Source organism: Protopterus annectens, chromosome 1.part1, assembly GCF_019279795.1.
Source record: "Protopterus annectens isolate FY-2018-M chromosome 1.part1, PAN1.0, whole genome shotgun sequence".
Classification (NCBI taxonomy): Eukaryota; Metazoa; Chordata; order Ceratodontiformes; family Protopteridae; genus Protopterus; species Protopterus annectens.
The window spans coordinates 1533012653-1533037652 of NC_056726.1; the positions used below are offsets into that span (position 1 = coordinate 1533012653).

The 25000-nt window shown below is 37.0% G+C and overlaps 1 protein-coding gene across 2 annotated transcripts in view; it reads right to left on the minus strand.

Moving 5' to 3' along the window:
* Positions 1 to 25000, minus strand: part of LOC122811220 (procathepsin L-like) — a 136119-nt gene that overhangs the window by 93093 nt on the left and 18026 nt on the right. For both annotated transcript variants that reach the window (XM_044082924.1, XM_044082915.1), the window contains exons 5-6: positions 12980 to 13171; positions 12709 to 12874 (exon numbers count right to left, since the gene is read on the minus strand). In XM_044082924.1, the coding sequence (XP_043938859.1) occupies positions 12709 to 12874; positions 12980 to 13171 (358 nt within the window). The remainder of the gene's footprint in view (positions 1 to 12708; positions 12875 to 12979; positions 13172 to 25000) is intronic.

The following is a 25000-nucleotide window of genomic DNA, read 5'->3' on the forward strand; positions in this document are numbered from 1 at the left end:
ACCAGATACCCGGAAGTCGCGATGGTTCGCAAACCGTCAGGGAAGGCTCTATGCGTACTGTAGGACCTACTAACACCAATCCTTCCAGTAACCATTCGGCGCACACGGACAATGTATTCGAGGATTTTCCTCGTCTTTTGCGTAGTACAACTACCAGGGAAGGATCCAGGGCACCACGCCCAGAGGTACATTCTGTTTCTACTTTAAACAACCCAGGGGAACCAAGTTCTGCCAGGGGCAGTTTTGACTTTAATTCATTCATAGCAAAAGAATTTTCTGTTACAGAATCACTAGGTGTAGGCAAACACCAGGACATTGATGCTTTATCATACAGAGAGCAATTAGATGAACTTTATTATTTCTTGGAAAAGTATAAAAGGCTTGGGTGTGATTGTGTGTACTTGAAGGAATGTTTGAACAAAGAAATTGTGCCTAAGGGCTTGCGGATTACAAAGTTTCCTAACAATGTGGTGGAGGGTTCTGTTTTTCACAAGGAATTAGTAAAAATTTTTGACAAGTGTGGTCTTGAAATTGTGGGTACTATATTGAAAGAAAATGAAAGGATTAGAATTGATTTACTTGAAAAAATTGAAAACATGAACACTTGTATTACTAATGATTTATTGTTTCAAGTTGAAAATGAAAAGAAAAAGTATAGGGATATTTTTTCTGACATAGAGGCAAAATGTGTGGCCAATTCAAAAAGGAAACATTCTAAACTAGAAAGGGATTTGAAAGACTACAGGGAAGGTAGGGCTTATCCGAAACCTAAACCAACAACTTTTAGATACAATACAGCCCACAATTACAATGAAAATGCAGCTGGGAGTTTTGTTCAGCAAGAAGCTGAGTATGAAGGGCAAGACAATCATTCCAATTCTTTTGAAATTCCCCATTTACGGAGGTCGGACAGGATTCGGAACCAGAATCCTGTCCGTCTCCCACAGTACAAACCCAACTTTAGATGGAACTATCATTAATTTTGCAAGGACAAAATAACGCAACTATTCTTAGACATGGTAATATTTTCATACTAGATGATTTTAAGATTTTTAACTATAGTAATATAGAACTAAATGAAGAGCATTTTCATCTTTTGTCAAAAGGTTTTAAATTCATTCCTACTAGAAAAGCTAGTCTACCTAGATCTATTTTAGATTTAAAAATGTTTCTCAGGAAAATGAACTTTTCTTTAATATTTCAGGATAATAACACACCATCTAGGCAAACAGCCCCACTTAAGAGGAAAAGTACGATGAACCCACCATTACACCCACAGTTGAAAAATCTTGACATTATATTAGAAAGAGAAATCAGGAAGGTTGTATCTGAACACAGGATTTTTCCTAACCTCACTGAAGCGGAAAGGAGAATACTAAATGAACTAAGAAATAATAAGGACATTAGAATTATGCACCCGGACAAAGGGGGTGGCACAGTATTAATGGATTATATTTTGTATGAATCTAAAATGAAGGATTTACTAAATGACACAGACAAATATTCACGAGCTTCTATTAATGAGGTCAATTTAGCAAATTCAAAGGTTAAACTATTACTTTATGATTTATTGCTTGAAGGGTCCATTGATAAAGATACCTACAATTTTCTTTTGAGCTCACAGCCAAGGGTTCCATCAGTCTTTGGAATTCCAAAGGTACATAAGGACCCATATAATCCGCCACTTAGGCTTATTGTGGCATCAGAGGGTTCAGTTACATCCTCTTTAGCTAAATTTGTGGATGAAAAATTAAAAAAGTTGTCATATGATAGCCCACTGGTTCTGAAAGACTCATGGGATTTTCTCAGAAGTGTCAAACCAGAATTACACTCTGCAGACTTGGCTTTTGTTACACTTGATGTTGTTGATCTGTTTGGATCAATCCCCCATGACATAGGGCTTCAGTGGTTTGAAGATATCATGAGAGATAGTAAAATGTTTACGTCAAATGACTTTAGGAATTGTTTAACTTTTATGGCTGTAATTAGGAAATAAAGTGCTTGTGCTTATTTAAGGAGTTTGGTTTTTGACCTTCATTTGGGCACTCGTGCAAGTCCTGTTTTTTGGTTTTAGTCTACTTCAGACTTGCACACATCTTTCGATTTGGTTTTGGTTTAGTTGAAGGGTATTGATGGATGGATTGTTCTTTCTCCAATAATCCGAGATGAGCAAATCATTTTGGAATTTAATGTCTTTGATTAATTTATATGTATTAATGATATATTTTTTATTTGAGAGGATGGTCTTCCATAGTGAGTTACAGGTTCTTGTATCATTGTTGCTTATGTTGCAGATTTGTAAATAGCTGGTACATAACTCTTTAATTTGCCTTAAAATCACTAGATAGGATTTGGGGAGGTTCAAATGATTCCTTATTTCTTGTATAGAACCGTTAATGTATGGGTATATATCTTGGATGGTTATATTAATTAATTTAGGAAAGGGATTCAGGTTTAGAGACTGATTGTTAATTTTAAGGTTGGGAGTTTTGTGTAAGGGTTGTAGCATCATCATAGCTTGAGTCAGACTTAGATACTTGAAAAGTTTTTGAGTTAGTGAGATAGTGTTTACAGGGTTCTAATATTTTGCATGGTTTTATTAAACTTTTATTTAGAAATGGTAAGGCTTTGGGGTTAATATCCAGGCTTTTGATATGTCTTTGGTATATTATTATCCACATCAGGGACCAGTCTTTATTCTTTGGGCTGTATTCAGCTATTCGCAGTACTCTATTAGCGTTCATAATAAGGTAATGCGTCTCAAAATTGGGAAGGTCTAGACCACCGTTACTTTTTGGGGTTGAAAGTTTGGTATATGAGATTCTGTTTTTTTTTTTTGGTTTCCATATAAATTTTGTGAGCAAAGTGTGAGTTTGTCTAAAAAATTTATTGGGTATGTTTAATTGAGTAGTCATGAATATATAAAGTAATCTGGGTAATACATTCATTTTAATTACTGAGACTTTTGCCAGGAAAGGTAGTTTTAGATTTTTCCATCTATTCAGGTCTAAAATAATATTCTGCCATTTTTTGAGTTATATTATTTGAGTAAAAATCTTTATTGTTTGTTGAGAAAGTGATACCTAAATAGTTGATTATCTCTTTTGTTTTTATTTTTCCTATTAGAGGTAGGAGTGAGAATGGTTTAGGGGTTTTTAAAGGAAATATGCTAGTTTTTTTAAGATTTAATTTGTAGTTTGATATCTTTGAGAAGTGTTCTATAGCCAATAGTATTTTGTTTACATCTGAGATTGGTGTGGTACAATAGATATTCAAATCATCTGCAAATGCTGAGAGGAAGATTTTGGTGTTAAATATCATTGGGGGGTTATGGTAAATATTATGTTTCATATTTAAGAAGAGTGGTTCAAGATATAAGTTAGAGTATAGGAGATAGAGGGCATCCTTGATGGGTTCCATTTTTAATTGAAATTCTGTTAGATCAAGTTTTGTTGATATATAAAGATGTATAATGCTTGTTGTATATAATTTGCAGGATCTGGATAATTTTTTGTGGAATATTAAAATAGGGTAATGTTTGGAGTAGAAAATCTTATTTACTCTATCAAAGGCTTTATGAGTATCAATAATTAGAGCATATGTGTTTAGGTTAGAATGATTAGCCTGGGATATTAGAGTATTAAGAGTTATTGTATTATCACTTGTTTGTCTGAGTGTTGTGAAACCAGATTGTTTGGGGGAGATAATTTTATCTAGTATTTTTTTCAGTCTGTTTGCAAGTATGGGTGTTAGTATTTTGGTGTCAATGTTTAATAGTGAGATGGGTCTATAGCTATCTGGGATTTTTGGGTCAGCTTGATCTTTGAGTATAAAAATAGTTTTAGATGCATTAAAGTGTAGGTCATTATTTTTATTGTTTATTATATAGTTCAGTATATGGAATAGAATTTGAGCTAAGATAGGGGAGAAGGTTTTGTAGAATTCAACTAAGATACTGTCTGGGCCTGGGGCTTTATGTGATTTCATTTGGTGGATAGTTGTGGTTATTTCATTGATAGAGATAGGTTCAGTTAACCTTTCTTGTTTTGAATCTAGTTTCAGGAAATTGAGTCTTTGAAGGAAACTTGTTCTTTCTTCTTTGGAGGCTATTGATGTTTGGTCACCATAGGTCTGTGAATATATTCGTTCAAAGATTTTATTAATATCTTCAATATTCATGTAATGGATATTTTCATAGAGTATTTCGGATATTTGGGAGGAAGGTTTAGTTTGGTCTATGATTCTGGCCAGTGCTCGTGATGGTATTTGCAGTTCGTTAGCATAGTTAGCTAGCATTTTGGTTTCATAAAAGGATAGTTAGCTGTTATGTAATAGGTATAGGTCTTTTTGAAGTTTCAGGATTTCAGATTCAGTTTGGGTATTATAATTTGTTAATAGGTCATTATCAAGCTTTTGAATTTTGGCTTCTAAGTCCTGTTCTTCTTTAAGATTCATTTTTTTATAGTAGGTTGCTTTTTTAATAAGTATTCCCCTAATTTGTGCTTTGGTTGCCACCCATTCAATATTTACAGGTAGTTAGGAGTTAAGAATGTTAGATAGGGTTGATTTGAGTAAGGATTGAATATCATTTATTATTTCCTTTTTGGTTAGAAGGTTGGGGTTCGATGACCAATTGTAGCCTTTTTTCATTGTGTTATTCATTGTGATTCCATTGAGGTTTAAAGTAATTTTGGAGTGGTCCAAGAGGTATCTAGTGTGTACGGTCATTTTCGGGGCTAGTTTGATAAATGAGTCTGGAATTAGAAAAGAATCTATTCTCGACCACATTTTGTGGCATTGGGGGTAAAATGTGAATCTGTTGGATTTATTTAAACTATCTCCATACTGAAAGAGGTCATATAACTTGTAATCCTGAATAAGTTCTCTTAGTGCTAGGTGAGCTTGTTTATTAGGTATTATATTTGTACTTCTTTTGTCTTTGTCAGGATTTAGATATGTGTTCCAGTCTCCACCTAGGACCATGTAATAATCTTGGAATTTATTTAAGATAGGGTATAATGAGGCAAGGAAAATGTGTTGATTTTTACAAGGGCGTAAACATTAAGGACAAGAAGAGGTTTAGGAAGATTTGGAGTTAGAATAGTTACATAACACCATCTTCCCTCTTTGTCTACTTGGGTTTCTAAAATTTTATCTTGGAACTAGTTTTTAATTATTATAGCTACCCCTGCACTATTAGATTTGCCTTCAGAAGCTATGATATCCCTTATCCATTTTTTCTCTTTAATTTCTGACCATTGTCCAAGTGTTAAATGAGTTTCCTGGGTCAATATGAAGTTTGATTTCGCTTTCAGGATGAGGTGTAAGAAAAGTTTTCTTTTCTTCTTATTCTGGAGCCCTTTGATATTCCATGAGTCAAATTCCCACATTTATGTAATTGGGTTGTTTGTGAAATAAGTCTAGAGTGATTGTTTGAGAAGTTGATTTCTGTTCATGTATTGATAAAATAAAATTAAGAAAGCATCCTTTTATACCCGTCCCCACCCAGTGCCTAACCACCACCCCCTTGGACCAGGAATAATGCAGGGAGTAAGTCATTATTAGTTTTACAGATCTGTAGTACAGTATAGTAATTATGAAATGGGTTATCATATTTAGGTAAGAAATGGAGACTAGTATCCCTGCGAAGATTTTCTTTACATAGACAAAGCTTAACAAACGAATTCCCTAAAAAGCACCACTAAAGTATCCCTAATCTCCTCAATAGTTTTGTATGTGTCTAATAGAATATTCAAAGTGTACATTCTATGTGATTAACAATAACTGAGAGGTGTGATTTGAAAAGGTCTTAGTAGAACCATTATATTAAGTAAAGGTCCATTAAACAAGGTTTTTAGTATAAATGTACAAATACGTGTTAGTATGATATAAAAATATACTAGAAGGTATTAGTAGAACTATTAGTTATATCCTTTAACTATTTTCACTAACACTGAAGTAGTATAAAAAAACTAGGTTTATTTTATGTGTTCTCCTTTGTTTTCTGTTTCTCTCTGCCTCCTTTCCATTAATGTTATTTCCTTTCCCTTCATGCTATGGATAGGACTGTACGTCCATAGTATTTTATCTGTTGTCTGTGATGTTTACCTGAGTTATTTTATTTGTGGAGTTCAGCCTATAGGTATAGGAAAAATATCACTATATTAAATATCTGGGCAAGCATTACAAGTATATAACATAACGTACATTGTCTCTAGTGTCTATTACTTGGATAAAACATGTTGCTTTTCATAATACTACCACCCTATGATTTTGTGCAGATTTTAACATAGCATAGAGTTAGTGTTTTTTCTATGGGTCTTGTTAATGTGTCCTTCACCAAGCTTATTGGAAGTTCCATTCTCCAGTCTGTTTATATTAATAGGATGTGATTATTATGTTTTATTGAAAAACAATTAAGGTTTGCTGTTATGTTTCATACATGGTTACTGGACATGTAGTTCATAGGATTGTTACAATGTATTGGATCAAAAGCCTGAAACAGTGGTTGATTGCAAGCTTTAATCAGGATTGGATAAGAGATATATGTAGGCTGGAGAGGGCAAACAGTCTTTAGGGGGGACAGTTAGTTAATAGCAGATAACCTTAATCCTCTAAGTAGCCAGTGTATAACATAATTAATGAATGTGTATTTTCCCAGATATTTCAATATTCAAAACTGTTAGGTAGTGTCATTTAGTTAATTAGTTGATTTCCAACCCAAGACAGCTATTATAATAAAGTGAAGATTTATAAAGGGTAGCCCGTGAAATACCATGAGAATAAAATGCCATTCTTCAAATGGCATCTGTCTTATATAAATTTAGATTTAAACCAAACTGGCAGGGAAAAGAGAGTTCATTAAGGTAACTAGCAATGCTATTCTGACTGTAAATCTCAGTGACTGTCTTGATCACTGCCTGCAGGTCAATTCTGAAATTATACGATTCATGCTGCTACATTTTCCCATCTCTCTTTGTCTGTCTTGTTGGCAGTGAAAAAATCATAGATAGTATGTGAAACATTTTTTTAACTATCGTAACATGAAAGTCAGTAGTCCTTACCAGAAAACATGGAGGCATACTATTAAATATGCCTTGAGAAATTCATGTCAATAAATCAGGAATTTGTGAATAAAGAATGGCATTAACCTGCTAAAGAAGTTTCTATTTTCACAGTAGGTAGGATAAGTCTCAAATCCCTTTCTCAAGATGAGGGACAAAACCAAAATAAAGGGGTATAAAGGTCCAAAATCAGGTAAAATATTTAAATATTACTGTAGATCACGTAAAAGTTGATGGTACAACAGATGTTGCATTAATATGTATTTTCTGAACAATAAGACATATGATGCTCTAATATCTGGTATTACTGACAGACAGACAGTAATCCTTATATAAATTTATGCAGTACTTTTTGTTTTGAAGATTAAGGTTGACTATGTCACTGGGGTACTTTAGTACAAGCAGACTTATTAATGCACTGAATGCAAAACTATCTCTGTAATGCAAAGTTAAATAATACAACCCTATTTTCTTGTAAATCAATATGCCAAACATTGTCTGCTTTATAGACTGTAATATGCATCTGTTGATATGTGCAACAACAATTTGCCTGGTAGAACATTAAATTGCTTTTTAGCATTAGGTGTTTATTTAATTAGGTGGCTTCTGAAGCATGAATGTACTAGTGATGTTATTTGTTTTATAACAGCCCGTCTGTTTCACCTCCACAGCGATGCACTTTGTTTAGCTGATAAGTCAACAGTAAGTAGCATGTCTCAAATATGGCATAGCTTATAAAACAGACCTAATAGCAAGGCATTGCTTTTGTAGCATTTTTTTTCCAATTCTTACTCTTGGAAAACAGATACAATAAATTAGAATTATGCAACAAGAGCAAACCAGTAGTGAACAAGCATCATTTTCTAGTTCGGTTCTTTCTTCAGTGTATATGCAGTATGTATACAATGACAACAAGTTAGTAAAACACTAGGCAATAAACACGCAGTCTGAATTCCAAAACAAACTGCATTAAGAAGCATTGAAATAAGTGTGTGTTTTTACTGGCTTCTTTGTAACTACAAACAGTTTTATTTTACTTCATTCTAAAACATTTTTTTCCCCTTGTTTGCGTTTTTGCAGTCAGAACATTCGTTGCTCGCTCCATGTGTAGAGGAGCTTTCCAACAGTTTGAGTAAGCGTAGGTGGACCATCAAAGCCTGCTGGATATCCCGGAAGTGTCACATTTTTGAAGAACCTGGTGTAGAGCATGGAGGGATATTTTGGTTCCTGTCATGGGAAAGTGGAAAGGAGAAGGCAGGTCTAGCTGTTCTCGGTTGACCTCATGGTGTTTATTCTGATATACCAGTATTACCAACCTGTTGGTATAGGCCTAAAAAGGTCCAACAACACAGCGGAAAGCAGAAAACAGTCTTAGAGGGCCAAAAGGTGATCGATCGTTCATCCAATGTCCATACATTACTCCGGTGAGTATATTTAGCGATCTAATGTTGGAATTTTCTTAAAAACAGCTAGGAAGGTTTCTCTGGCTTCCTTTTGGTTAGTGATCATATATTTAATTCCTTCTGAGTGAAAAATTAGTGTGTTAGGGTATTCCATTTTGAATTTTATTTTTCTTTCAATTAGGAACTTACAGTAAGGGGAAAGAAGCTGTCTTGCTTACCTTATTTGGAGGAGAAGATCTTGAGCCACTAATATTGTATCATTGTTCCAGTTAACAGTTCCTCCACTGTTTTTAGCAGTCAGCAAGATTGTATTGACATCTTGAAAGTTTAATAGTTTTGCATAGACATGTCTGGGTTTGTAGGTTCCTTGGGTTTCTCTTAGAGCTCTGTGTGCTCTTTCTATTATTATTTGATTTACTGTTCCAGGTTCTTTGAGCAGTATGTTGAAAATTTGTGTTATAGAGGGAATCAGCTCATTGTGGTTTACAGATTCTGGGATGCCTCTTATGGTAATATTATTCCTTCTGGATCTTCCTTCCATGTCTGTGATCTTATCTTGGATGTTTTGAATTTCTTTATCGCGGGAGTCAGTTTTTTTGGTTATTAGAGTTATTTTCTCCTCATTTTCCATGGTTTTGGCTTCAGATTTATCCAGTCTGTCCATTATTTGGTTAAAGGTATTTCCAAATGATTGTAGTTGTACAGTTAATTATTTTATTGCCTCTTGGATGGGAAGTAAGGCTGTTTTAATATCCTCCAGATTTGCTGGTTGATCAAATTAATTTTTGTTTCCAGTTTTGGACGTATTTGTTTATTTTACTATCTTCTGCCTTTTTGAGTTCAAATCTTTTTCAGGAGATAGTAAATCCGAAAGTTTGGTTTTAGATGTAGTAGTGTCCATGTTTTTATCTTCTTTCGACATCCTGTAATGTTTATTGTCTTCAGTTTTGAATGTATTTTTCAGTAAGCAGGACTGTAGGAGCACACAGCTTAAGTTAACCTCTATGTATCCTTACCAGTCTTACTTGATTATAAACTGGACCAGTCACTTTTCCTTGGTAACTTTATTTCGGAGTTAAATAGAGTTGATATTTCAAGATATTGTGTCGAAATTGGTTCTGAATAATTTTCTGGGTTAGTTTTACTCAAGATATTTAGAGGCGCTAAGGATTAGCAGTGCTTACAGAACAGCGGCCATCTTTAAATTCATATACATATATATATATATATATATATATATATATATATATGTATATATATATATATATATATATATATATATATATACATATATAGACACACACACACTCGCACACACACACACACACACACACACATATATATATATATATATATATATATATATATATATATATATAGATACACATGCACACACACGCACACATATATACACACATATGTTGTCGTTGCATCATTCAGCTTTTCCAGCTTTTCCCGGTTAGGGGTCGCCACAGCAGAACTCTGGTCCGTTAATGATTGGCAGTAGATTTTTACATGCAGAGTTGCCGGCCCTGACGCACAACCTTCAATGAAGGTACGGCCATTCACGCATGTCTCCACACAGAAGACGCTCTAGCTGGGAACTGAACAGGACGTCTTACTGTGAGTCGACAACGCTACCGCAGCACCACCACCGCAGTGTGTATATGTATATATATATATATATATATATATATATATATATATATATATATATTTATTTAACATTTGTTGACCGAGAAAGTCCGACTAGGTTCCACAGAGCCTGTTTTCAGTGGAGGCCCAGGGAGAAATGCTCCATATGCATGTCTTTGGAATGTGGGAGGAAACCGGAGTACCCGGAGGAAACCCACGCAAACACAGGGAGAACATGCAAACTCCACACAGAAGGCACCCCAGCAGAGAATCGAACTGGAGAACCTCTTGCTGTGAGGTGACAACGTTAACCGCTGCACCACTGTGCCGCACATATATATATTTATATATATATATATATATATATATATATACACACATAAATTTATACATATATAGACGGATACACACACGCACATATATATGGGTCAATGTCAGATGATCGAGTTTTCAGAAACTCGAAATTCATATGGTCAAAACCATATGATCGATTTTCCAAAAACTGGATTATGAAAAAATATATATATCTGTTTTTAGGTTTTTGCAGGGGGCAACCACCCTTGCATCCCCCACCCCTGGAAATTATATATTCCAACTTCGATATCAGTACACATTGTATTGCAATCTCTATTGAAAAGCTTTGGGTTTTCAAACACTCAGTCATATAAATTTCAACTGATCTGGAACCCATATATCTATCTGTCTATCTATCTATCTATCTATCTATCTATCTATCTATCTATCTATCTATATTTATCTATCTCTAAACATATATACATACATACATACATACACACACATGGGTCTATATTACATTATCAAAGTTTCAAAACTTCGAATCTGATATGGTCGACACCATATGATCGAAGTCTTGAAAATGTAATAAAAACACAACAATCTGCACAAATAAACCATTTAAAGGCTGTAAGAAAAGGGGCAAGCCTCCCTGCACCACCCACATGGGGGGACTGTGTCCCCCACACCCCTGCTACTTAAATACACCAACTCCAAGATCGCACTACAGTGCAGAAAATGGAACTCTTCCCTTTCTTCACTGTACGGAGATCTTTGTTAAAAGATTTGAAGTTTTAAGACTTCATTCATATGGCATCAACCATATCAGATTTGAAGTTTCAAAACTTTGATCTTCTTATATAGACCCCACACACATACACACATAAATTATATATATATATATATATATATATATATATATATATATATATATATGTGTGTGTGTGTGTGTTTATATATATATATATATATATATATATATATATGTATGGCTCTACTTCAGTAGATCGAACTTTTACAAGTTCGAACCACATATGGCTGAGACCATATGTTCGAACTCGTAAAAGTTCGCAATGAAGTAAAATGACATAAAACAAAAAAGCACAAAACTAAACATCTAGAGCAGGGGGGCTATGTCCCCTGCACCCCCCAAAGCCCCCTTTCTTAAATATACCAACTCCGAAATTGCCCTACATTGCGGAAATGTGAAATCTTCCCTTTCCTCTCTGTACGAAGATCTTCATTCATTTCCGGTCGAACTTTTACAAGTTCGAACATATGATCTCGGCCATATGTGGTTCAAACTTGTAAATGTTCGATTAACTGAAAGGGACCTATATATTGATATATATATATATATATATATATATATATATATATATATATATATATATATATATAAATATGTAAACTATTTAATAAAATCTTCAAGAAAACTCAGCCAAGCTACAGTTTTCAGTGTGTGATACCTTAAACCTCAATGACATTTTTTTACTCTTAAAGTCTTCTTGGTTACATTCAGGCCAATGTTTTTCTTTCGAATTGATTAAAACCATTACTTTCCTGTCTTAAATCTAATTCTGTGTCTTTAGTACAATGTAAGAGAAGAGTTGTTTCTAATATGACTGTAGAGTTAAATTCAGGCAACACTTTTAGCAGTTAGAGCGCTAGATTCTGTATAAAAATAGAGGAGCTCTCTATTAATTATTAAAGTACAATAATATTGTTCTTAAATATTCCAAGAAACAAACAAAATGCATGAGGCACAAGTAAAGCAATTTTAAACATAAAAAGTGATTTATCTAATGTTTTGTCTCTAATTGAAGCTCTTATACAAGCTCCAAATGGATAGAAAACGACATTATATGAGACGGAATTAAAAATGAATTAATAACTTGGGTGAAAAAAACAGTATTTTAAGATTAGCGTTTCAGTTTTGTAATGTGATTTTGCACTCGAGGTCTATGTTTAAACCTATGATAATGAGTAATAACCACACAGTCATTAAGATACCATCCATTCATTGTCTGTACCTGCATTCATCCCAGTCAAGGTTACAGGGCTAGAGCCTAGTTTGAAATGAACAGGATCAAGGTAGGATCTAGCCTCAGACAGGGCATTTGTTTATAACAGGGAACACACACATATATTCAGATGCATACTCAGGGACAATACAGCGTCACGGGTAAACCTGCTTATATGCCTCTGGAGCATGCCAAAAACAGAGGACACTGAAGGAAACAAACACAGACAGGGAGAATGTATAACTAACATAGACCCATATTATTACTATTATTTCATATTTTTTATACCTGACTGATACAGCTGGAAAGAAGCGTGGCCAGCATCTATGGCAACAGAAACAGGACCAATGTTGGCCACAGCCTCCTGAAGAGCAGTTTCCTTTCCGGAAGGAATGTCAACATAACCAGTGCAAGTGGCTCCAACTTTGCTAGAATCAAACCGGCAGGGCCCATCCTAAAAGCAGATGTGACACAAAATGGCAGTTTGAAACAGGAGATTGTTTAGGCTTTGATGCCAGACTGGATAATTAAGCAGTACATTATGTAATGAGTGACTTACAACAGCTTCATATGGATAGGCTTCTTCTGTATCAATTCCTTTGTTTGCCTTGATATATTCAAATGCGTAGTCCATGAACCCACCACCACAGCCCTCGTTCCCATAAGATGTAGAGCAGTCGACCAGCTGCTGTTCGCTTAGTGAAACCAGCTTTTGTTCCTTCCTGAAGTTCTGTCCTTCTAGAGATCCTGTCTAGCAATAAGTAATAATAATAATAATAATAATAATAATAATAATGTACATATTATATAGCAACTAAAGTGTATGCTTTTTACCCAAGCCAGCTCCAGCAGATAATGCTTGCTGTATACATACGCTATACTGACTGTAAAACGTACATACAGTGCTCAGAAATTACTAGCAATGCCCTGACCAGCAAGAACAAAGGTAATTAGAATACAGAGATGTATCTTATAAACTGCAATACGTACTTGTTTAAAACTCTTTTTTTTTTTTTTCCAAGGTTAATCCTTCACTCTTCACTTAACCACTTCTGCCTACTATCTAATTTCATGTATCTTTATATCTATTTATTTATTATTAATTAATCAATCAATCAATTAATTAATCTTATTTTATTTAAATTTGTTAAGTGACCCCAGAGGACCGATTTCATGCAAATTTGGGCTGTAAAAAAAATGCATAAATACAAAAAAGAAAAATGCTCTCCTTCTGCAACGACAACATTAACTTTCAGGTTGAAGGCCATCAACGTGTCAGTGTTAACCAAAGGTGTGATTCAAAACCGACAGGGTTTAACCAATATATCTGAATTTTTTTAATGGTAAATCACTTCACTACAGAGTGCAGTAACCCTGATTCATACTTCAAAGCAGCAACATCTGTGTAGCCTGTAATCTATCCATGGGGAAGTGTACAGGATCAGCAGACTGACCACTCTCTACTGCTTGACTCTTGCCTCACGTGGAAACTTATAGGCTAATAAGGATCTCTGATTGAGTGGTCCAGATGGCTCTCTTACATCTATGCATGCCTGGCTTATGCCAATGGGAGAAAATCCAAGCTGTGCCATAGCATGGCTTCATCATTAATGCTGCAAACCACTTGTTATGTGTGCACTTCTCCAGCCTTGGATACACTAGTCTCAGTGCTGCTGTCTATTTAAATACTACAGAAATTAGTTTTGCTGCAGATTTATCACCTATGGCTGTATTAAAAGTGAGAGCAAAGACCATGGCAAAGCTGTTATATACTATAGCACCTGGCTTCAAATTTCATTTGTCCGCAGTTACTGATGCAAGACCCACATGATTGCATACTCCGTGTGTGCCAATGGCATGTTGTATCCAGGGGCCTCAAAAAAAAAAATCAGTCATTAATACTTAGTGCAGTCAATCAAAATCCTCATCCCTGAAGATGTAACAATGTAGCACAAGCATATAGAGGTGCTGTGTGCTGAAATGAACAGTATCACAAATAACCTGCAAAAAAACACTGATCTGCAGTATGGATTTTATAGTGTAATATGCGTTGCATCCTCTTCAGTAACAATTTCAGTTCTGAGAACTCTGCATCTTAGAGGTAGCCAGAAACTGCATTTTGCACTGTTCTTTAGTGAAACAGTCACATTTGTATGAAATGTTCAGTTCTTGGTAATTCATATTCAGGAATATGCATGCCTTTTGTAAACTGATCCATGGTAAACCAAAAGAATAACATAATGCAGTGTCTGTTAACTTGTGTAAGAAACACATACCTTCCCTGCGTAGCCTGTGTAGTCCTCTTACAGTGTATACAGTCCTTATCCTGCTCGCCTGGGCAGCTTTACTCAGACTACGTTTATCCAACTCTTACAGCCACTTTGCTTCCCAATACTTTGTACCTTATTGCTCCTCCTCACACTGCACTAATTTCCTAAACGCTTGCACGTCGTCCTTCTCTCACACCCCACCACTAGCTACAGCTCCTCCTCTGTCCATTTATCCCCCTGCTCATTTCCATAATTTCGCCTTTCCCATCTCCCTTATCATTAGTTTTTAAGCTAAATTACTACTTCTCTGTCTGTAAATTATTGCGTACAGCAAAAGCACCCCAGTTTGATCTTTTCCCTGCAGCCATCATGCTATAAATACATTAACTCCAGTCTCCCAGGACCCAGCCAGTTTACTTCTGTTAATGAGTGGTTCTGCCTCACACTACTTCACCCTGAAAGGCTCTCGACGCTGAAGAACAACCACCCAGCCTGTGACTAATGCAGAACGCTATACCACCCTGTCCTTAACATTAAAAGTCTACAAAAAGTTAACATAACTAAACTTTCTTTTTGTGAACTGTGTAACTACTGTTACTGTGTCTTGCACTGGCAGATAGCCCCTGAGCCCCTTATAAGCTACAAAAAATTATCTTAAAATTGGCCTACCCACAGTCGCTAGTGTTTATTTAATCTAGTGACAGAATACAACTCCTCACCTCCTACAAAACTGTACTTTTAAACAAGCTTTTTACCTCCAAAAATAGAATTTAAAAACATCTTTAAAAACTAAACAATATACCTAACCTGCACTGGTGCCTTGTAATTTGGTTCAGCCTATCAAATACTGGACTGCCCCCCCCCCCCCCCCCACTGCTACTGAAACGAGGTTACATATCCCTTAAACACTGGCCGCCACTTTCAAACCTCCAGTGCACCAGGACCCAGACAGTTTACTTCTGTTAATACGCGGTATGTAAGAGCACTGATTTATGGCTTATTAAGCAACTGTACTGTCTCATTTTTTACTAGAATACCAGATTTTGTAGATATCTGCAAGCAAGAACAGTTATTAGTTCACTGTATACTTGTACACTGGTGTTACAACTACGTATGCATTCTTTAGCTTAATCTCAGTGTGCTCTATTTTATTTTATTTTATTTTGCCTTCTTTAAAACAAGGCTACACATGGTGTTTTTGCAGTATGCTGGAACCCTGAAATGTATGCATGTGATATGTATTTGGTCACTAGCTGAGGATAAGATCTCTGAAATGTTTACATGTGGTTTTTATTTGGTCGCTAGCTGTTAACATAACTAATATATCCTTTTAGGTTCTGCCCCATACTTCTTTTTCCAGAAAGGCTATCTACACTAAAGAACAACCACTCACACTGCTATTAATGCGGAAAGCTATACCACCATGTCCTTAACCTTAAAAGTCTACAAAAGGTTAATGTAGCTACATTTTCTTTTTTGTGAACTGTGTAACTGTTGTTACTGGGTCCTGCACTGGCAAATAGCCCCTGAGCCCCTTATAAGCTACAAAAGAATTATCTTAAAATTGGCCTATCCACAGTCACTAGTGTTTATTTAATCTAGTGAGAGAATACAACTCCACAACTCCTCCAAAACTGTATTTTTAAACTAGCTTTTTACCTACAAAGATAGAATTAAAAAACATCTTTAAAAACTAAACAATATACCTACCCTGTACTGGTGTCTTGTAATTTGGTTCAACGCCGCTCCACTCGCCCTCGCTTCTCTCAGGCTCGCTTGGTGCCCCACCCTGCCCCCAAATTTCCTCCCCTTGCTATTTCTAGCTTCAGGCCTCTGTCAAATAGCAATGTTATTACCCAGAATACTCTTGTTAACCCTACTACTACCCCTGTTGCTCATCCTATATCTCCTTTCTGCCTACGAACACCAGGGTCACCTGGGTTTCCACTACCCTAAATTCTATACTTCCATCCCACTGGTCTTCTTCTTCTCTTTTGGCTGTTCCTGTTAGGGGTCACCACAGTGGATCATCTGTTTCCATTTCTTCCTGTCCTCTGCATCTTGCTCTGTCACACCAACCACCTGCATGTCCTCTCTCATCACATCCATAAACCTTATCTTAGGCCTTCCTCTTTTCCTGTTACCTGGTAGCTTCATCCTTAGCATCTTTTTCCCAATATACTCAGCATTCCTCCTCAGCACATGTCCAAACCAACACAATCTCGCCTCTTTGACTTTGTATCCAAACCGTCTGACCTGAGCTGACCCACTAATAGACTGATTCCTAGTCCTGTCCATCCTTGTCACACCCAGTGCAAATCTTAAGATCTTTAACTCTGCCACTTCCAGCTCTGACTCCTGCCTTTTTGTCAATACCACCGTCTCCAACCCATAGAACATAGCTAAATGCCTACCTCCCCCTTTCCCTTGTGCCTAACTCCTTCACCCCAAAAACTACCTTCTTATTAGACCTAGTTATATTAGTCCTAGAACTAGCTACCATCATAAAATTATACTCAAAATCTGGAAACTCACACATAACCTCACAATGGATGATGGCATCCACAAAAACCCTGGCCCAGCCCCACCTGTTGTCCCTAATCCCCCTACTAAATCCTCTAACAATATAGCTCCATCAAATAGACCTCCATCCTCCTTGATGGCCTACCATCTAAACTTCAGCAGCATAAATAATAAAATTCAGCACCTGCATGCCCTCTTAGCTGTTCATTCGCCTGATATATTATGCCTCACAGAAACGTGGCTAAAACCAGCCACCAAGGACAATGAGGTTCTGCCACCAGGGTATAATATTTTTTAGACTAGATTATACCTCTAGAAAGGGTGGTGGGGTAGCCATAATTTACAAGTCTACCCTATCAGTCACCACAGACACCCAACAACCACCTCAGGTCAATAATGCTGAAATTCTTATCACAAAACTACATATTAACAAAAACAAAAGTATAAACATTGTCTGTGTCTACATTCCCCCAGAGAGGAACACAGATACCCTAGAAGACTTCTTACATTGGTTGTCCAATAACTACCCCCCCAAGAAACCATTGTTCTCGGGGATTTCAAGATTGACTGGAATGCTTGTTCCTCTGAAACCCCCATGTAAACCTCTATGGGTTTACCAGACAATATCCTTCCCACAAGGACAGGAAAACCCTATAACAAAGAAAATACCCTAGAATGGATACTCGTCAATAACGATGTACAACACTATACATCAGGCACTTTACCTGATGACCTAAGTGATCACTGTCTCACCTACACAATCAAGCTCAAGGTAAACTACTCCCACCATCCCATCTACAGAACTACAAGAAAAGACAAGAACTTCGATCTCAATAAGTTTAATAATGAACAAAGTATTAATTTAAGGGTGTGCACACTTATGCAACCAGCGTATTGCATGTTTTTTACTACTTTATATTTTTTCCACTGGCAGTTTTGTCTGTTTTTCAATTGAATTGTACAAGTTATAGGTCACATTAAAGGTGGGAAAAGTTTTGAAATGATTTATTGTGGTCTCATTTTTTTATATCACAAAAACCTGGCATTTTAACAGGGGTGTGTTAACTTTTTATATCCAAAGTATTGCTTTCTGCTGCTTTTGAACATTGCACCTTACCCCTGGACCCCTCCCACAATACACAAGACAAAATACTGAGAAATCTCATATCAGGTCTATTATTCTACTGATTACTGCAATAATGCTAGCATTACTGGTACTAGTTATGACAATATATTCCTACACAAAGAATTAAACCAAGCAGAAACAAGTGTGATGTAATACAAGTTCACTGCTTCTACATACTTGTTGTCACATCACTGTTACACATATAATATCACTGCTACTTTTTTCCCTCATGGAAAGCTATTAATTCTGCAGGCTGATTATTTTCAACCATAGATTTGTTTTGTGTGTACTTATGTACATGTGGTTGTGTGTCTGTAAGTAGGGGGTATGAAAGGGAAATTGCCTTTTACAGCTGTAGTGGAGTTTTCTTTTGCATGTTGTTCAACCTCTGTATTTTCATATAACATATATAACTTCCTTTTTAGTGTTGTGAAATGAAACGTAATAGGACTGTAACCCTTAACCAAACCTTGTCTTTAGTGCTATTTGTTCTTTCTCCAATGACCATTTTATCCATATCAGAGTCATATAACAGATAAAGTCTATCCCATCAGGCAGTGGGCAGAGAGCTATCCCAGATATATCACTGCAATACAAGCACGTGTACTTATATTTACAAGGAAGCTTGTGAAACAGTGTAAGTGTAAGAAGAAAGGTGGTGATATTCCTTTAATACTTCCCAACAATCACCACATTTCTCCCAATACAAAAGTTCAACTCAGTTGAGCTTCTTATTATTTTCCTGACAATTAACAAACATGTACTACTGTCCTTTACATCCCTCCAGACGACAGTACGGCTACACTGGAAGATGTCCTACATTGGATATCCATAACTATTCCACATGAAAAAATATTTCTAAGTGATGTCAGTGTCAATTGTTTGGAAATAACCTCTAACTCACCTACATCCAACATGAACTTATACTGTTTCACACAACTAATTAATAGCCCCACACATTATATCAAGACATCATCTTCTTTATTAAACTGAATCCTAATATTAGACCCTAGCAAATTCACAACCACAGGTATAATGTCAGACTCTCTCAGTGACCAATCTATACAAGCAGGCAGCTCACATATCCACTTAAATAGCATGTTTATAAAACAGCACACAATCTAAGTCTCACCTAGAAATATTCATTACTATCATCTGATAACTGGCACATCCTAAAAATCCTCACCTTAGATCACGCTGTAAATAAATTCAGTACAACTTTCCTAGATGTCCTAAATAGCCTTGCAAATCCTAGAACAGCTGACCACTTGAAACTGCAACTGAATTCAACTCTTACTTTTGAAGATAGTCTAGTGTCCCTTACTAAAGATTCTCCATCATCTAATCCCAACCCACCCAACATCAATGTATCTATCACCATATCGACTCTCACCTTCAAACCTCTCCCCTCATCCTTTATAAAAATATTCTTAAACAAACGCAGACTTTCAGCTGATGATCTTCATACCGTAAAATGGAAGCCAATAGCACTGTATATTATGTGCATTCCTTATAAACATGTCAATCCATGAATCACACTTTCCTTCTCTCTGGAAAAAAATCACTCATTATCCATCTACACAAACAAGGAAATTCAACAGACATTACTAAGTATAAACCTATACCAGTCTTGGCTCCCCTCCAAAATACTTGAAAAATGTATTCAAGAACAGTTGCTAAACTATCTCTTGCAGGAAGAACTCCGATCCTCCACACAACACAACGTCATCCCTCTCATGGTACAAACAATATACTTGTAACCTTTACAGACACTGTAAATAAAGCTAGAGATATTGGCAAACTAGTCCCTTTCTTATTTCCAGACTTGTCTAAAGCCTTTGACAGTTTGTCACTGCAAACTGCTACTTAAAATGTCCTCACTAGGTCTATCTCAACACACCCTTCTGTGGTTCAAAAGCTACCTGTCCAATAGGAATGTGTAGCACCATCTCTATCCTGTCATCACCTGTGTACCACAAGGCTTTATCCTTACTCCTCTCTTCTTTACCATTCTCACCAAAACCCTCCACACACCCACACAACACACCTTCCTAATTCAGTACACAAATGATTCCACACTCATATGCACATCTGACAACATGGCACATCTCCAAAAAATTACTCAGGAAACTTTAACAGCTGGTGAAACATGGCTTTGTAACTCATAACTCATGCTCAATCACCACCCCCCATCAAAACAAAAATACTTTTTTCCCCAAATCCCTCTCTCATGAAAATAAAATTAAAATTCTCACTCTTAATAATACAGTCGCTGAAGTCACTTCTCATAGCAAATTACTAAGGATGATAGCGGATAATAATCCTTAAATTTGACCTGCATATACAAAGTTGCATTAAAGTCACCAAAAACTGAATGCTTTAGAAAGGCAAAAATGTTTTCACCAACCCAGCTAAAACTACACTTGCCACTACTTGCCTCTGCTCCTCACTATTTTATGGTGCTCTAATCCTTATTAAACTCCAGGCATCACAAAAATAAAAAACCTGGAGAGTAATATAACAAAGTGGCTAAATTGCAGCAAATACCCCTTTCAGAACCCACCACTGTCAAACACTAAAAACCTAAAGTGGTTAGAACTACACAATTGACTGACACATATGAAGCTTTTTACCACCTATTAAGTTATCCAACATCCATCTGCTTGCTCAGCACTAAATATCATTCTACACAACAATGTTTCCAATTAGTCATTATGATCCAGTGATCAAAAACTCCTCTCTGCAAACAAATCTATCAAATCTGCTAGGCATGGTCTCTACCCATATCATGGTAATAAGGCCCAGAACACCTTACCTGTATTCATCAGGTCAATAATCTTCCCTTCAGTCCTTTAAAACCATTCAGAAACACTTCCTAGCCAAAGTCTGGGTCTCTTTTGACTCAACTCCAGGATAAACTATATCCGTAAATATTAGCAAGCACTTATTCACACCTTTCACCTCCTTACTCTCCCTGCTTCACTCACTTCCTTATTTCAATCAATTTCACTTCTGACTTTCTTTCTAACTATGCCATACCCTACGATGCCATACCCTGTTTTTTTTCCCTTTCATTTCATACTGCAATTCCTGTTTGTATTTTACTAACTTAACTTTAACTTCTCTATAAACTGGTTAAAATGTATGTATATATTAAAACATTGTCATATGACTTGTACCTTAACAAATGTTTTCACACTGTGTCTAATTTGGTATAATTATTTAAACTATAGATGTGTCTGCATTATTCTTGAAGAATTTAAAATGATTGTTTTTAAAATGCTTTTTGGAATACTTTGGAGATTTTTCTCCCCTGGCCTCCACTGAAAATGGACACCTACTTAGTCAGACTTTTCCGGTAATCAAATGACAACACATATATATATATATATATATATATATATATATATATATATATATATATATATATACACACATTTACACACAGACACATACACACACACACACACACACACACACACACACACATATATATATATATATATATATATATATATATATATATATATATATATATATATATATATATATATATATATATATATATATATATATATATATATATATATATATATATATATATATATAGTCATACGTTAATAGGTGCATACTAGGCTAATGGCCCTGGAGCCTTTACAAGCCTAGATCAAAGAATTGCTCTGGCTTCGTGCCACCTGACATTAGTACCCAGTGCCTCTATCAAGTAGAGCCACTGGAGAGATTCCCGGGGTGAACTTTCTATTTCCCATCCACTCATTAAGATTTCTCTTGAAGAGGGTCAGTGAGGTGCTCTGCTTGACATGTATGGGAAGTCTGTTCCAGAGCCCAGGCAGTCTCTGGGTTATGAACCTATCCCTCCAACATGTTCTGCTGATTGTGGTAATGACATTGAGGTCTCTGGACCTTGTGGTACGGAGGGAATGGGATTTTTTAGATGAAGCATTTCTAACAGAGCTGGGTCAGACATGGCTTTGTGTAAGTCAAGCAGAGATTGCCTCTTAGTAGATGATATGAGACAGAGAATAGCTAGAGATTTTTGAGTCTGCCCACGTAAGACATGTGTTTAAGGCCTAGGATCCTGTTCGTGAGGTACTTTTGTGACCTTTCCAGCTGTTGCATGTGTCTAGTAAGGTACATGCCAAATGGGGCATTATACTTGATGACTGACCTAATGAGGGAAGAGTAGAGAGAGATGATGACCTCTTTCTTCCTAGATGCAAAACCCTTGGTAATGAGATGTGCCACATAGAAAGACATTCTGACCACAGTGGCAATGTGGTGGTCGAAGGAGAGATTGCTGTCAACTTGTGTCCCCAGATCTCTTATAACACCTTCAGTGTTCAGTGGGCTCCCATTAATGTGGTAATTAGTGGGAACTGAGTTTTTTCCAAAGGGGATGACAATGCATTTTTTGGCATTAAGCTTAAAGCCATGGTTTGGTCTCAGTGAGGCCTTTCTGTAGGATGTCTATATCACTTGGGGAGTTAATAATGGCTCCTAGCTTGCAGTCGTCTGTGAACTTGGTCAGCCAGACCAGAGTCCCTCTGTGTTGGCCTGGACTTCTGAGAAGTAGATGCCAAACAGGAGATGACCTAGAACCAATCCATGTGGGATGCCACTCGTGACTGGTCGACAGTCTGATTTGGAATTCCCTACTTTCACACTGTGGGTTCTATCTGTAAGCCAGTTTCCAACCAACCTAGTGATATAGGGATTGATGCCTAGTTTGGTGAGTTTATCAATAATTCCTGAGTGGGGATTGGTATCAAAGGTCTTGGCCACATCGAGGTAGGCTGTATGAACTGCCTTGCCCTCATTCACAGCTCTGGTGACTGACTCAAAGAAGTCAACCAGGTTGAGCAGACATGATCTACCTTTCACAAAACCAAATTGCATGGGATCTAGAGTTTGTAGATTCCCTATATCCTTGTTAATTAGGTCCATGATGATGTGCTCCATAGCCTTACATATTAGACTCATCAGGCTAATGGGGAAATCATTCCCAGGGTCTGTAGTTGCTCCCCCTTTATGGAGAGGGATGAATGTAGCAGTGCGCCATTCAGTAGGGACAAAGCCTGAGGTGAGGCTGTGATTGAACAGGGCAAACAGATGTGGTGCCAGTAAACTTTGTAATTCATGTAGAACACATCCATGGATATTGTCGGGTCCCATGGAAACTGTATTATTGGCCTTGGACAATGCAGCTTCAACTCCTCCGGTATTGTGATTGGTCCTTAAGGGGGAGAGAGAAGGGTAAAGTTGGCACCGAATCTGTCGGCCAGTATGTTGGCAACATCTGTTGGCTCAGTATAGGAGGTACCATTGTGCAGTAACTCAGAGAAAATCTGGGTATTGCCATGTAGATTTTTGATATAACTATAGAATGCTTTGTTTTTGTTTTTTAGTGTCTGCTGCAATTCTGCCTTCATAGCTGGCTTTAGAGGTTTTGATGAGGGATCTCAACTTTTTGTTGAGGCTAATAAGGGAGTTTTTCCAGTCTTGGGACTTCAGCTTTTTCTGCTACAGTTTCTTCCTTTTGTTGTAGAGTTTATTAATGGCAGGGGACCACCAGATTAGCTTCCTTTTTTGGAGGAGAGCATCTTGGTTCTGTTGGGTATGGCTAGTGCCATGCATTTATGTACGTGTTCGTACAATGCATTGGTGTATGATTCGGCAGTCATGCATCTATTTTCTATTGACATGGGTGCCGTGAAGTTAGCCATCTCTGTTTTTAGGAGCCCAAAGTCAGCTTTGGAGAAGTTTTTAATGGTGGTTACCTTTGCAGGGGTGTGTGGGGGGAGATGTGTTTTTCCATAGTGATTAGTTTGTGGTCGGATCTAACCAGGGAGGAATTGGCTATTGGTGTAGAGCAATGGTTGCCCATGTTAGTAATAACCAGGTCAAGGATGTTGCTACCTCTAGTAGGGGTAAGAATGAGCTGATCCAGGGCATTGGAACTGATGAATTCCAGAAAGCGTTGGGCCAGTATATTGGTGCATGAGTAGTTTTCCCAGTTGATGGAGGGGTAGTTGACATCACCTTCTATGAGAGTGTTGGGTTGGACCCTAATAGTTTCCAGGGTGTTTAGGAACATGGAGTGACAGTCTTGGGACATGGTTGGGGACTTATAGAAGGCTACGACCTGAATCGCCATCTTACCCAAGATATATGTATTTATATGGGTCTACTTTACTTATGGACTTATAACTGTGCAAGTGAATATAATGTGTTTCCTCTCTCTCTGACTTTTACCTTCCCCCCTACATGCACACTCACAGTCACCAGGCTAGCCCCTGCCAACCCCACCAACCCCCCGTCTCACTTCTCATGCAGCTATTCTAGGGGCGGTACCATCCAAAACAGCCCATGGGCGGTACCATCCGCACTGACCCATAATCTCTTACCCATCAAACCCCAGCTCCACACTCCATGTCCTGAGCAGCCCCTAATCAGTCCCCCCTCAAGTCCACACCACATTCCTCCCACTCCCCCCACGGATGGAAAACCCACACATTTCTCTACAAACACACACACACTGATACCCAAGCATAATAGGACTCTCCACCTGACTCCTCCACCTTCATCCGTGCCCTTCTTTACTTACTTTTGGAGGCATGGATTCATAAGTTACTCAAAGAAA